This window comes from Myxine glutinosa, chromosome 6 (assembly GCF_964187855.1).
Source record: "Myxine glutinosa chromosome 6, kmMyxGlut1.1, whole genome shotgun sequence".
Lineage (NCBI taxonomy): Eukaryota > Metazoa > Chordata > Myxini > Myxiniformes > Myxinidae > Myxine > Myxine glutinosa.
In genome coordinates this window covers 58,508,369-58,524,689 of record NC_136266.1, presented here as the reverse complement: position 1 = coordinate 58,524,689, position 16,321 = coordinate 58,508,369, and the positions used below count along the sequence as shown (strand labels likewise).

The window sequence follows — 16,321 nt, the reverse complement described above, 5'->3', positions numbered from 1 at the left end:
CCACATCATGCCAATTTAATTTGCTTCAATGCTGCTAAATTGTCCATGATGCTGCTATGTTATGGGAGTTGGTTATTCATGAGCATGTCCTGCCATTTGTGTCATGTCTCTATAATAAACGAATCTACCTCCTTGAGTTGCGAGAGCACTCCTTATCGCTGAAAGCATTGCTGTTGGAACAACTTTATATATACTTTTAATCAGACTTTTAATTTTATGTTTGTACCTCATGTTTATTTTTAGTATATTATAAATGTTGGCATACATTTTCCAACTTTTTACTCATTTTGTGGTCTGATGCATTTCTGTGCCACGTTAGAGTTGGCCTGTGTGTGCAGTTCCACAGCATGTCATGTACAATATACAACAGGCATTTTAAGGCCATTTTCCCTGCTAGAGCCTTCCCTGCTAGAGCTCCCCTTAGCCTTGCGGTCCCCATGACAATCCTCTCCATTTTCTGCTGTGCTTTATTGAAAATATGCTGTGCAATATGCTGTGCTTTATTGAAAATCTTACATGTATTTACTCCAACATGTTTGTGCCATTAACCAATGGGTAAAGACGGAGGTTTTGCATCTCAATTGCATGAAAGTACAGGATTTGGAGAGATTTGGTAAAGTCTTCTCATGTATGTCAGCTGCCCTGTCTATAACGATGGTTGTGGTTGTGCCCTATCCCAAGAGGTGTGCTCTATTGTCTTTACAATATTGTTGCGGATTCGGTGTCGGCACTCCCGTTACCAAGGGGGGGTTAATCCCCTTGTCTTTTAAGCTGGCCGTTCCCCCAACCCTAGAAGTTATAACGCTCCTTCCGGTCGGGAGTAGCCAGGGTGATTGGTCAATGAAGTCCCAAATACCTGAGTGCTACCCCTGGCCGTGAAGCAGGGAGATAACTCCTACTCGGACCGCGGACAAGATGGAATTTGCCGAGCGGTTAGCAATCCGAAGCCCGAGCCGTTAGCGGTTGACTAACCCGATCCTGAGCGATTGCCGAAATCGTGCCACGTATATTCAATTGTGAAAAGACTAAGACGATCGGACAGAAGAAACCAAAGTAAGGAAGAACACAGGAATTTATTACCACAATAATTAAAGAGGAAACGGAAGGGTAAATGTACAAGGGAAGAAGAAGAAGCAGAACACAGTTCAGTCTTGAACAGTCTTAACTATCACGCCCCAGGACAACACAAACAGACTTACACGGAAGGAGTAATGGTGGCAGGGAGGGAAGGTCCAAGCAGAAGGACGGCGTGGGCTCCGGCTCCGATCCACGCTCCGTTCCGATCCACGCTCCAGCTCCGCAGCGAAACCCGGCAGGTAGCGCTGCTCGTATATTGTTGCGCGCGAGCGGACCTTACTCAGCGGGGTTCATATATCGGGGAAGGTATTCGGCTTTCTCTCTCTCAACGTTCATAACGTGCTGCAGTTCAACAGAAGTCCCTGGCGCAGTCCGATACAGTTGGTCGCTCCCTGCGCAGTTCGTAATCATCAGCATCCCCCAGCGCAGTTCTAGGTAATCGAGCTCTCTTTTGGCGCAGTTCGTATCAAGTAATGGTTCCCCGCGCAGTCCTTACACAATGGCCTCCCCTCGCGCAGTTCGTCATTGGGCTTCGCGCTCGCGCTTATATCTCGCGCGTTGAAATCAAGCCGCCTTCATAGGGCTACGCCCACTAGCGAGCTTACCTCAGCCCTGGCTGGTCGGCGAGGGCTCGCTGGCTCCACCTTTGATGATGAGTCGACGGCGGGGGGGGCGGCACGCCTCCTCCCCGCGCTCCACCCTTCTTCGCCAGCCTGACCGCGTGCGCAATGGCGTTTGATGCAGCGAACGCTGCTAGCAAGCAAGCGCTAAGGCGTGGAGAGAGACAACCCCCGCTTGTAGCTGCGCATGATGAAGTAGCTTGGAGAGAGAGACAAACCCCGCCTGTAGGTGCGCATGATGGAGTAGCTTGGAGAGAGAGAGATCAAAATGCACGGGATTGAAGGACCTATCTTATTTAATTAATGCAACGCAGAGTCAAACTATTGGAAACAGAGCCTTACCTGAAACACATACTAATGAAAGAACTAGAGTTCCTATGGTGCCCTACGTGTTGTATATGGACTAATTAGCGTGCGACCTTTAAGCTTTCGAAGATGGGAATATTTACAGGGCATTATTTATAATGGATTATTATTTACAAGTGCCAGTTCTGAAAACCGTAGCAATATATTAGCCATTTGACACCTATCTTTAAAACGTCGGCGGGTCGGCGAGGTCACGTCTTTTCGAAGCCGTCCACGCTCTCACGCTTTCGAAGTTAAGTAATATTGTTCACAATTGTGTTTTTGTCGAAACTGTATTTATCTTTCGGTGGGTGTACCTATAGTGTGTCCTTAGGAAGATTCTCGGTGTTAATTTTTCATACCTGTATAGAAAATCGTCGGTTAATTCGTGTCGCGTCTTTTGAGGCCTTGTACTTGTACTTGTACTTGTAGGCTACCGTGTCCGACCTTGAGGCTTTGTTTTTCTCTCAGCGGTCCGTCGATTGTGCTCCAATAACTTTCGTTCTCTCAGTTTTTCCGTCTTTTCGCGCCATACGTCCTTGTTTAAAATCTCCTCAAAAAAAAAAAAAAACCAAAAAATATTTCCTTCTCTGTTCTTCTTCGTTGTTCTTATTTGTTTATTCGTTCGTTCGTTCTTCGATCACGTGTTTCACCTCCATTTCCCCAGATAGTTTTCACTGCTCAATTTAAAAATGTTTAAACTTTCCCCTGAAGTACTGTATTCTGTCGTATATTATAACACCTTTTTCTTCTTCTTCTTTAAAAGGTTGCTTTCGACTTGCTCACCAAAGCGTTCAGAATCATTGGAATCTCCCGCGATGAAGCTAACTCCAAGGGCCTTTCACTCACTCACCGCAGGCAGGTTGGTGGTCTTTCCGTCTTCTACCGACTCCTCTCTGGCCTTGCCCCCCCCAGCCCTCTCTGGGCTCTGTCCCCCAAATATTCCTACAGGTCGCACAAGATCTGCCTGCAACCCTCTTATGGTTAAACTGCCAAAATCAAGACTTTCTGCTCACCTTCACTCCTTCATTCCTCTTTTCTCCCGCCTCTGGAACAAACTCCCTCACTCTCTTCAATCCCACTCCACCCTCCAGGTCTTTAAAACAGCTGTTCACCACCATCTCTTATCCTCCCCCATCCAAAACCTTGATCTTTTCTACCCCCGCTAATTTCGGTCCCCTTGTGTTTTATACCTCTCCTCCCCCACCCCCCTCCCCTTCCCATGCCTCCTGCCCCCAAGCCCTCTCCCTCCCACACTTCTCCCTGCTCTCAAATGTTGTGGTTGTGTGCTTCCCCTTCTCTCCCCATCTTGTCTTCCGCTCCCTCTTTTTGTATATTTTGTTTGTCTGGTTGATTTGTTTGTGAAATAAATGTTAGCTCTTTCACGAGCCTCGATTCAGTATACAAAAAAACAAACAAAACAAAACAAAAAAACCTATTTATTCCAAATTTTTTTTCCATCTCTTACAGTTACTCTTTCCTACATTCCCTAAACTCACCTGCACTCCACCCCCCCCCCCCCCCCACCCCTCCAGCATCCTGAAACGTATTTTTGACTCGAAGGTCACAAGAAACTCATTTTGCAATAAATGTTCGTTTCCCATTAATCGTACACTTTCTAAAATCCAATCTCACCCCTCCCCTCCAAATCTTCCCCATCCCCCCTCCCCTCCAAAACTTCCCCATCACCCCTCCCCTCCAAATCTCCCCCCTTGCCCCTCGCCTCCAAATCTTCCCCATCACCCATCTCTTTCAAATCGTCCCCCTTGCCCCTCCCCTCCAAATCTTCCCCATCACCCATCCCTTTCAAATCTTCCCCCTTGCCCCTCTCCTCCAAATCCTTCCCATCACCCATCCCTTTCAAATCTCCCCCCGTGCCTCTTCCCTCCTAAACTCCCCCCACACCCCTCTCCTCCTAGACTCTCCCTCACCCCTCCCCTCCGAGACTCCCCCCTCACCCCTCCCCTCCAAATCTCCACCATCTCCCATCGCTTTCAAGCCCCCCCCCCTTATCCCTTCCCTCCTAAACTCTCCCCTAACCCCTCCCCTCATAAACTTCCCCCTCGACCCTCCCCTTCAAATCTCCCCACCCTCATTTCTTCTCCATTTCCCCCCTCTCACCCCTCCTCCTCAAAGCGTCCTCCCCGCTTGTTCCCCCTTCCAACTCTCACCTTCATCTCCCCCAACGTTCTGCCTCGCTCTTCCCCCTCCTCAAATAACACCTCACTGTGCCTCACCCAATCACCATCAAACCTTTTGTCCACCCCATCCTTCCCTTTCTCCAAGCTATTCTGAAATATCTGACACACCTTCAACAGCTCTCCCTACCTCTTCCTCCTCTTCCACATCTTACCCTACCGCTTTTCTACCCCCGCTAATTTCACCCCAAATCCTCTTTTTTGAAAAACCAACTTCTTTCCTGGAAGGCCTTGTGTTTTATATTTCTCCCACCCCCCTCCCCCTTCCCACGCCTTCTCCCCCCCAAGCCCTCTCCCACCCACACATCTCCCAATGTCCCTGCTCTCAAATGTTGTGTTTGTGTGCTTCCTCTTCCCTCCCCATCTTGTCTACCGCTCCCTCTTTTTATATATTTTGTTTGTCTGTTTGATTTGTTTGTGTGATAAATGTTAGCTCTTTCACGAGCCTCGATTCTGTATACAGAAGAAAAAAAAAAATCCGACATTCAGAAAGCAGTTCTGTCACTCTCTACTGATGTGGAATGGATTAGATGCTGGTCTTATAAATGGAATGCATCTTTAAATCCTGGCAAATCTCAGTCCTACCCTTTTGTTCCAGTAGGATTGTCAAACGAACCTGCCTATCTATTCCCGTAGTCAGCTGCTGGAAGAAGTTCCGTCTCTTGAATTTATAGGTCTCACCTTCAACCACAACCTCTCTTGCACTGATCCTGTATTAAAGCTGGCCTCCAAAGCCAGCTGCAGACCTGACATCCTCCGTCATTCCTTGATAAAGTAGAACGGCACTCGGTAGGGAGCATACCTCCGCCAGGATTGTATCCCACTGATAGGCTGGATCTGGATCTGGACCTTAACCAAAATCTAATCGGCTTGTTCTTGTCACTTACCCAACTCATCCACAAAGTTTTATCCGAATCTGTCCACGACATTTTGAGATATAGTGCAATATATCGTTTTTTGCCCGATCTCTAAATGGTGAAGAATGACTTAAATAATTCTCAGATCCATATCCGGATCTGGATCTTCACCAAAATCTGATCATTTTGTCTTTATCAAATTTCCAACTTCTCCACCAAATTTCGTCCGAATCTGTTCCCAACTTTTTGAGATATCCTGTTCATAAAGAGACAGACAGACAAACAGACAGGGGTGAAAACATAACCTCCAACCACCTTCGGTGGCTGAAGTAATCAGAACTACTGTCACCTGGCAAGGCCTTTGTCCGTAGCTCAATGGAGTACTGCTCTCCCCTTTGGGCCGGCGTCCCTGAATCACAGTTGTGTCTTCTGGATTTTGTTGAATCTAAAGCTCACAACATCATTGGCATCACCTGCATGAGGCAGAAGCACAATTTCTGTTGCTCTAACATCCCAAACAGGCCTCTCATTTATGTTAAGTATTTTTTTTACTGCATCTACTCCCCTCTTCATAACCTGGTTTTGGCTTAGCGGTTAGGGCGCCGGCTTGGGATCCGAGGATCCTGGGTTTGAATCCTGGTCAATCGCTGAATTAACGCCAGGGGGGTTGACTCGGCCTGTCATCCTTCCGAGGTCGGCAAATTGAGTACCAGTTCACTGGTAATTCCCTGTGTGTCGCAAGAGGCGACTAACAGGGTTGGCGGCATGAAGGGCATCCGGCCATAAAACATTGCTTCAAAAAGGGGACTACGGTGCCCAAAAAAGGCCAACCCCTGCTCTGTGGGGAAAAATGGCATCTAAAGGTGGTTTTTTAAATCTACTCCCCTCTTGCTCATTCTGCTCTCTCAGCCTTCTGACTCCCCACCCTTCACCAGCTCTTCAAGCTCTTCCAGGACATTCTTCCATTAATATTTGTCTTGATGATCTTCCAAAATCCATGCGTACAATTACTGCACATCACAATTTTGTTCCTCTTTCCCCACTCTTTATTTGTACCCTATCCGAAGAGGACTATAGGATTGCTCTCCCTCCATCTGTCTGTCCATCCCACCTGTGGTTTTCTGCCCATTTTCCCCATACTCTTCAACATATGCAACTGAAACTTGGTACATGGCTTTATTTTGATAAGTTACAGAACAAGTTTGAATTTTGGGACGTTTCATGGAGTTATGACCTTTTTGCTTGGAACAATAACATTCATTGTAACCATTAGGGGACATGAATAGCAAAGCAATTCTCCCTCTGGGGTCTTTCGTTGTTTTTGTTTCTTTCCATAACTGCCCTCCAGATGCAGTCAAATCCAGAGGCTTGTTTGCAGTTCACCACCATCTCATGTCATTTCTCATTCTTACAGATTTTCTTTTACAAAACATTTTCAATGAAATATTTGTTGGGATTGTCACATTTTCTCCTGTTTTCAGCACATATGAGTGCACATATGTAAATCACAAGGCTGTGTTGCTTTAACAGAAGGTTTCGAGTTGATAATTATATTAGTAACTCCTGACATCGGCCTTTTGCATGTGCGTTCAGGCAATGATGCGTGGTGACCTCGACGTATTGAAGGATTGGTGCTATGAGGCTGTGAGTATTACCATGCTTGATCATTATTTGATGTTTTTAATCGAATCTCTGCAGCAACATTAAACTTGCATTTACATTGAGCACAATGTTGGATCTTTAATGAAGGATTTCACTCGACGGGGATAAAAAAACAAAAATAAAAGAATGCATCCATTTTTGATGTGATAATTCGATGTTAAACCTCATTCATTCCCTGAACTTAGAATTCAATGGTTCAATCTTGTTAAATAATTTGAACTTGATTTGGATTATACATGTAGCCAAGCCTTGCTATGGTACTTTGGCATGAATTGGTGTTACCAACCACAAACGGTTGTGTAAGGCAGCTTGCACATGCATCCTGCATGCCGGACAAGGACATCAGAAAATATCAGTGCACATGTATGGGACTTTGAATCTGAGATTCCCAGAATAAACGACTTGGTGACAAAGTTGCACCCCCAGCAAATTATCCTACCTGCAGCCATGTGCTGCATACAAAATAATAATATTATTAATAATAATAATAAGAAGAAGAAGCATTATAGTTGCTTGCTCAAATGGCAACACCAAGTAGGCCAACCCAAATGTTACCGACAAAAGTTTTTCCTTTTTTTTTTATGGCGTAGCCCATCGGGCAGAGCCGTCTAGAACAGTGTTTGTCCGTCCGCATGTATGTATGTCCCCTCAATCGTATACCAATCAGAGCTGAGAATCTGGTCACATGACAGGGTGATGTGATTACGGCGGTGCGGCTGCTGACTCTCCACACACCGCCATTTTGATTTATATGCCGTTCATGCCGAACATATCGTCGAACCTGTCATATATCACAATCGCCATGCTCTACATTTACGTTTATCATTCTGTGTGAAACACAAACAAACCGATTGTTAAAATGACCATGAAATATTGAAAGCATCGGCGTTATGTCTCTTCCAACAATACGGTACGTATAGGCCTTAGGCGTTATGCCTCAACTTCTGACCGCTCCAAACAAATTAAGCCCAGGTTTCTTAATGCAGTAGTGTATTGTTTCAGTTGTATCGTTTTCGTAATAGTAATAATAATAATATAGTAAATATAACCATAATACTTTAATCCCAATGTCATGAATTGAAGGTTTATGGATTGAAGTGGTGTATAGTTCATGATCAATAATGAGTGGTGTGCGGCACTAATATTAATAACCGAGGAAGTAAGGAATTTGCCTCGGTTTTTTGATAGTAATATCATTTTCGAAATAATGATAACGTAACGTTAATATTATAGTAAATCTAATCATAACACTAATCCCTTTGTAGTGACTGCAAACTTACTGGAAGTTAAAATATATCAGTTTTGTGTCCGTTACGCCATTACGTCTATGATGTCAATATGACGGCTGACTGCACTGACCGACATTGAATTTACAAGAACACCCGCTCACTACGGGAGTGGCAGGAAAGGTCATTCCTCTTTGGGGTATATAGATTACAGTCGATCTATGGTCCGGTCTCAAGAACATTGGATGTGTTAATTTACCAAGTTTCTTGTGGAGAGATCGCCATTTGGTTTAAGCATTTGAGCAAGCACTCCATTCAAAACCCTTAAGGAACGGCTGGTTTGGCAAGCGCTAGCTAGCTGCTTGGTAAATGAGCACATCTTCAAACCTCGAGGGGTATATAGATTTACAGTCGATCTATGGTGGGGTCTCAAGAACATTGGATGTGTGTTAATTTACCAAGTTTCTTGTGGAGAGATCGCCATTTGGTTTAAGCATTTGAGCAAGCACTCCATTCAAAACCCTTGAGGAACGGCTGGTTTGGCAAGCGCTAACTAGCTGCTTGGTAAATGAGCACATCTTCAAACCTCGTGGGGTATATAGATTACAGTAGATTTTCGCTCAGTTCTGTAAGTAAAACTTACCTCATGGAAGTCGAGATTCCTGCAAATTTCTTTGTTTAATGTTATCAACAGCATTAGTGACAGTTTGAAAAGATAATAATGTGTGTTTGTGGTTTATAATATTTTACAAGCCTGGGTACGCCGCTGTTAGACTTTTGGTCTTTTTTTTTTTTTTACCTCTGTTTATAAATGCAGGATGTTTTCTGAGCTGTCTTCAACAATTTACTGTTTGATCATGAGTGATGTGTGAACATTTGAATGTCAAACTTATTACCATACAAAGCAAGTTACCGCATAAATAAGAACTCGTAATCGGGAATTCAAAAATAAAACCTGAACATGTTTAATGCTGAAACATGTTTAACTGTTTCCACCTTTATTTACACATCGTAACCCACAACTTCCAAGTGAAAAACAAATTATACGAATTTCAGAATATTAATTAAAAATACAAAACTAGAATATCTTGGTTGTTAAGTGTCCTCCCCCTTATCATAGCAATTGTAAATTAGCTCAGGTGTATCACTCACCTTCAAAATCACACACCAAGTTAATTGACCATCTGTGTGAAATTGTAATGATTCTGATTATTTCACATTAAAATCAGCTGTTCCTGTAGGTTTCCTCTGCTGTGTGGTGCATTTCACAGAAAAGCCTCAACCATGACCACCAAGGAGCTTTCAAAAGACCTCTGTGATAAAGCTGTGGAAAGGTACAGATCAGGGGATGATCAGGGGAAAAATATTTCAAAGGCCTTGGAACACAGTCAAGACAATCATGAAGAGGTGTGGAAGGTGTATGGTACCACCAAGACCCTGCCTAGATCAGGCCGTCCCTCCAAACTGGATGACCAAGCAAGGAGGGGACTGATCAGAGAGGTCACCCACCAAGAGGCCAATGACAACTTTGAAAGAGCTTTTATGGCAAAGACTGGTCACTGTATGCATGTGACAATAATATCCTAAGCACTCCTCAAGTCTGGCCTGCATGGTATGGTGGCAATGAGGAAGCCATTACTAAAAAAATGCCCACTTTGAGTCCCATTTGAGGTATTCAAAAAAACACTCCGGAGATTCTGAAGCCATGTGGCAAAATGTTTTGTGGCCTTCCGGAACCAAGATGGAACTTTTTGGCCTAAATGCTAAACATTACATTTGCCGCAAACCCAACACGGCACACCACCCAAAGAACACCATCCCTACTGCAGCATCATGTTATGGGGATGTTTCTCATCAGCAGGGACTTGTCAGGATAGAAGGGAAAATGGATGGAGCAAAATACAGAAAAATCCTATAGGAAAACCTGCTGCCCTTTGCAAGAAAGCTGAAATTGGGGCGGAAGTTCACCTTTCAGCTTGACAATGGCCCGAAGCACATAGCCAAAGCTACATTGGTGTGGCTAAGAAACAAAAAGATAAATGTCCTTAAGTGGCCAGTCAGAACCCTGACCTTAATCGAAAATCTGTGGCACGACTTGAAGATTGCTGTCCATCAACGCTCCCCACACAACTTCACTGAGCTAGAACAGTTTTGTACAGAAGAATGGCCAAATATTGCCCAATCAAGGTGTGAAAACTTGGGAGAGACCGATCCCATCAGACTCACAGCTGTAATTGCTGTCAAAGGTGCTTCCACCAAGTATTAACTCAGGGGGGTGGACACTTATCCAACCAAGATGTTCTAGTTTTGTATATTTAATTAATTTTCTGGAATCTTACTATAATTCACCAAATGTCCGTCCGTTTGTCTGTCCGTCCGTTCGAAGGTACCGCGAAAACGGCTGAATCGATCGCAACGATATTTTGGGTGGGTCATCCTGGGATCTCCTGGAGGTAGTCCGGTTGCCAAATCCAATTTTTTGGCTGAACCTGGAAATTTTATGCAAAGTTTTTTTTTTGATTGATTTTGGTAGCCTAGGATCTACTCTTTCAGAATCTGCCGGGTGTACTCCGTGCAACCTTGAGAGTTTTGAGAAATTCAAGATGGCGTCCAAGAAAAGTCCGGCAGAAGTATGACTGAACCTGGAAATTTTATGCAAAGTTTTTTTTTTGATTGATTTTGGTAGCCTAGGATCTACTCTTTCAGAATCTGCCGGGTGCACTCCGTGCACCCTTGAGCGTTTTGAGAAATTCAAGATGGCAGTGACAGTGTGACAGTGAGTGACCATCTTTCAGAACCTTCAATGCAGTACCTTTGCCAACCCCATAGCAGCATGCTACCGTATCACACCCAGTAAGAGCATGGGCTGGCAGGAGTTCATTCACAAAAGACACATGCTTCTCTACGGTTTTTCCAATGGCAATGACTGTTCGTTCCTTAATTGGTGATTCCATGGTGATACGATTTTTCATGCTTCCAGCGTGATAATAATGAAGCAAGAGAATGAAAACGTCAGTGTCATCGGATATCACAGTTATATCACAGTCGATAATTTTGATGCTGAAATCTCGTCGCAAAATGGAAAACTTTCCACCCACTCGTTAGCTGTTCTGGTTACACAACCTGAATCAACATCTGATGCTGATCGATGCCATAGAGAAACAATCCCACGAATTTCAAAGGAGGAGATGTCGGAGCCAATAGAATATGATGTCACCATACAGAGATACAATGGTCCAAAGAAACCAAAAATGCCCGAGAGTGCTGCTGTTAGCACAGTTCTCCCACTCAAGTTACTTGCGCAACAGGCTACTCTAAAACAAAGAGCGGACGAAACTGACTTTGCCTTCTTTCAGGATGTTCAGAAACAGAATTGTCCCGAGTACAATGGCTACAACACAGCTCTTACATGCAATCAAGGCCAAACAGAACAACCTAAGACTAAGACGGCATACCTACCTTTGATTGATCTTGTGCCATTCCACCCAGATACAATAATGACAGCAATGGTGGAAGCTCAAAAGGTGACACATAATGCTGACCAAAAGTTTGTGTTATTTACCTGTGACTTACAACTGTATAAAGTTGCATTACATGTGAAGTGGGCTTACCCAGAAAAGTTTTCAGATGTCATCCCGCGCTTGGGTGGCATGCACTTTTTGATGAGTTTCATAGGCTGCATCGGGACTCTGATGGAAAACAGTGGACTGGAGGAAGTTCTGAGTGATGTGTTTTGAGGAGTCGCAAAAATGTTGACTGGAAAGAAATTTCCGCAGAACGTTCGAGCATTGAGAATGCTGGCTGAGGAAGTTCTTCGAGGAGTACTTGATTGCAATACACTTGAGTCAAAGGAGGACTTCATGGAGGTCTTGGAGAACATAGCCAAAAGGAGTAAGACTGCCAAACTGTGGGTGGACATGTTAATCAAACCAGTGTTCCTTATGATGAGGTTTGTCCGAGCTGAGCGGGAGGCTGATTGGCTGTTGCATCTTGAGGCATGCAAACAAATGCTTCCCTATTTCTTTGCCGCTGGCCATGTGCATTATGCAAGGTATGGGTTGTGCTACCTAAGGGCAATGGAAGCCCTCCCAGAAGAGGTACTAGTCCGGTTCATGAAAGGGGAGCATGTGATGAGGCACCAGCGCGGGCTATGGAATGGCCTGTGGAGTGATATGTTTATAGAAACTACTTTCATGAGATATGGCCATGCCCCAAATGGCATCATAGGAATAACATTGAAGCCGGATACGCTCAAGGTCTGGGCATGTAGTCTTCATACATGTAGTACTGTGGAGGCTGCTCTGGACGAAATGCTTGGAGACTCTGGAGACCAAGGAAGTGAACATAAGGAAGAAAAGAAAGCACGGATAGAGAATGACAACAAGGACCGAGAAGCCATAAGGAGGAAGCTTCAAAAATGTATCGATCCACTTGATCCCGAGAAACATCCACAGGATCTAGTGAACATTGCAACTGGTCTACATGGAACCCCGGCAGTGAATGTGCAGGACGCTGTGCAGAAAGGATTCGAACAGATGTGCGAATTTGGAGAGAACTTACCTGATGGCTTACATGAAACAATTCACAAGACCGTGACTACCATGGTGGCTACAAAGAAACATGTGAATGTGGGAGGTAGTAAAGTGTACGACATGAATGTCATCTACTCCAGGGTCATAGGCCAACAGTCTAGAAGTGGGCGTGATGTTGACATAAAAGATGTCCTATCCTACGAATTGGCCCCAGTACCAACGTCTATGCTTGACCCCACAGGAGAAATGAGAGCTGCAACATCAAAGTCTTCCTTAAAGCGACAGCTTCTGGTTGAGGTATCTGCTCGGACAACAGCAAGTGAAACTTCAGTAGTTGTGATTGATGGTTCCGCCCTACTCTGGGTGATTCCTTGGCCTGCAGAGGGCACCACTACACACTACGCAAACAACTTGAAACACGCCATTGCCAAGAGACTAAAAGTTGGGGACGTTCACCTAGTGTTCGATCGGTACTACGATTACAGTACTAAGAGTGTCACCAGAAGTGCTAGGGCCACTGGAGTTAGCCGAGTCCACGAGCTGCAGTTGAACACCAAGTTACCACCTCAAGTGACTGTGTTGACGGTGACCGAAAACAAGAAGCAGTTGATAAACCTGATTGTCAAACTTCTGATTGAAGACGAGTCATTCCATGAATACACCCAAAGCCACAAGTTGATAGTGTTTGGTGAGGACGCTGCCCCATTTGAGATCAGCCATGGTGGTGTAGTGATCAGAAGGGCGGACCTTTCAACTAGTCATGAGGAAGCGGACAATATCATTGTCCAACAGGTGATGCTGTCTGCTCGAAATAATGAAGAGAGTGATATAACTGTGATATCCGATGACACTGACGTTTTCATTCTCTTGCTTCATTATTATCACGCTGGAAGCATGAAAAATCGTATCACCATGGAATCACCAATTAAGGAACGAAGTCAACGAACAGTCATTGCCATTGGAAAAACCGTAGAGAAGCATGTGTCTTTTGTGAATGAACTCCTGCCAGCCCATGCTCTTACTGGGTGTGATACGGTAGCATGCTGCTATGGGGTTGGCAAAGGTACTGCATTGAAGGTTCTGAAAGATGGTCACTCACTGTCACACTGTCACTGCCATCTTGAATTTCTCAAAACGCTCAAGGGTGCACGGAGTGCACCCGGCAGATTCTGAAAGAGTAGATCCTAGGCTACCAAAATCAATCAAAAAAAAAACTTTGCATAAAATTTCCAGGTTCAGTCATACTTCTGCCGGACTTTTCTTGGACGCCATCTTGAATTTCTCAAAACTCTCAAGGTTGCACGGAGTGCACCCGGCAGATTCTGAAAGAGTAGATCCTAGGCTACCAAAATCAATCAAAAAAAAAACTTTGCATAAAATTTCCAGGTTCAGTCATACTTCTGCCGGACTAAGGGTTATATTGGTTATAACCATTGGTTAATATTGTTAATATTGGTGATTGGTTAATATTGGTTATATTGGTTATATACTGGAGGGTTATATGATAGGTTATATTGTTTTTCCAATTTCAGCTTTGGCGTCTAGCATTTTCACATTTGGACTCCCGCATAACGTTATTTTCCCGGGTGCCGCACAAACGGCTGCACCGATCGGACTCGGTGACCTCGGACCTTTATAAGACTTTTATAAGGACATGGGTTGAATCCCTGCTTGAGAGAATGCCAACCCCCTCCCCGCCATCACGGCCGTCTCTCCAACTCACAATCCCACGAGATATGCGGAAAGGACGACCCACAACCAATTATCTTCTTTTTGATTCGTATATAAATAAACATCATTAAAAGTAAATAATGACCTCGGCCAAAATTCAAACGTCGTATATAAACATCATTAAAAGTAAATAATGACCTCGGCCAAAATTCAAACGACGTGGGTTTAATCTCTACATAAGAGAATTCCGCAGAGCTATTTGGGCGGTGTATAAGCCAAAAGATCGCTGTCTCCATCGATCTTGCCGAGGCCGTAACACCTATCGGCTCAAAATCCTTTTAAGTGTTGACTTGATTGTAAAAACTATGAAGGAAACGTTAACAATGTTGTTAAAAGTTTATTTTGTGACAAGTTGTGATTGGAGTTATGTTGTTTGGAATGAAAAAAGAGATATCGAGTTCAAGTGAATGACGACATGCCGTGATGGTTTCTACTTTCTGAACGTGAACTTCGCGGATCGCTATATGCAGATTCGCCACGGACCCATGATCGAAGTTTCTATACGTGAACGTACCCGTTTGTTTGCGAACGGGTATGTTTTTCATGGAAGTCCTTCACGAAGTTGCTGTCCATGTCTGACGTGTGACTGAGGGTGCTACAGGAACGTGGAATTTATTGGTTTCATGCTTTAGTATTCGCCGTATCTGCATTGCCTGTTTGCTTCTGGCCTCCCACCCATGCTTAGCACAGGTATCTCACTAGTTTGTGGAATTTGATTTTCACTTGGTATTTGTTGGTTATGATGTGTAAATGAAGGTGGAAAATATCTGATTTCCAGGCAATTTAATTCCAGGCTATAAGGAAACAAAAGGTGACAATTTTGAAAGGGGGTGTAGACTTTCTATAGGCACTGCAAATTTCTGTGTCCATTAATCTGTGGCTTTATTTGTTCCCATGTCTGTTGTGTTTATACAAAGTCCATGCTCGTCCTTGCTTTGTTTCAGCTGGCACGTCCATTCATTGGTAGTGTTATGTCGGTAGGGTAGTGATATTTAGAGCTAGATAGATCTGTGTAGGTAGGTATTCATCTGTCGCGGTAAGGAATCTGACTTGTAATAAGTTTCATGTGTATGCGTTTTGTCGGTAAAGAGTATACTTGTGAACCTACCAGGAGGTTCATGTGTTAAGTAGAGTTCGGGATTAAAGAGTAGCGCCCCTGTGTGTCTCACCTGGTCAGCCAAACCTTTGTCCCTTTTGGCACCACAACCACTTAGACACCAAAGATAGGACCCTTAGTGCAACACTAAATCCCTTCCCTGACATGACTTTGGAAGACGGGCAGGCAAAGAAACCAGGCCGGGTCACCGCCGGTGATGGCCGCCTCCGGTTGCACCTCCGACGGGCCTAACCAGATCGGCTGCCACGCGCTATGACCACGGAACAGAGAACGAGTGTTGGGGTGGCACGGTAGGAATGGGCCTGAGCAAGCCAACAAGTCGGTGGAAGACACTGATTGGTTGGTAGCGCGCCATGGCTGACATCACTGGCCAGGAGATATTAGTGAGCGCAGAACGCTCCTGGTGTTGGGCTAGCGGCTAGGGTGCCGGCTTAGGATCCTCGGATCCTGGGTTCGAATCCCGATCGATCGCTGAATTAACGCCAGGGGGGTTGACTCAGCCTGTCATCCTTCCGAGGTCGGCTAATTGAGTACCAGTTCACTGGTAATTCCCTGTTTGTCGTTAAAGGCGGCAAAAAGGGTTGGCGTCAGGAAGGGCATCCGGCCGTAAAACATTGCTTCAAAAAGGGGACCAAAAAACAACAACAACCACGGTTCCCGAAAAAGGCCAACCCCCGCTTTGCGGGGAAAAATGGCCTCTAAAGGTGGTTATTTATATTTTATAGAACGCCATTTTTTGGGGGAGTTGGTTCGAGAGAGAGAGACGAGAGGGAGAGCACAAGAGTTGGTCAAGTTGGTCTGGAAAGAGCACGAGAGTTGGTCGAGTTGGTCTGGAAAGAGCACGAGCAGTTGGTTCGAGAGAGAGAGAGATGAGAGGGAGTTGAGTAGTTGAGTTGCTCTCTTGGGTTTTGGACGTCGTTCGCTCTTGCTCTGACAGTCTCTAGCGGTTCGTGCTC

The 16,321-nt window shown here is 44.8% G+C and overlaps 1 protein-coding gene across 2 annotated transcripts in view; it reads left to right on the top strand.

Annotated features, from left to right (window-relative positions):
• Positions 1–16,321, top strand: part of TIMM44 (translocase of inner mitochondrial membrane 44) — a 124,637-nt gene that overhangs the window by 82,209 nt on the left and 26,107 nt on the right. For both annotated transcript variants that reach the window (XM_068120103.2, XM_068120104.2), the window contains exon 10: positions 6,691–6,741. In XM_068120103.2, coding sequence (XP_067976204.1) covers positions 6,691–6,741 — 51 coding nt within the window. The remainder of the gene's footprint in view (positions 1–6,690; positions 6,742–16,321) is intronic.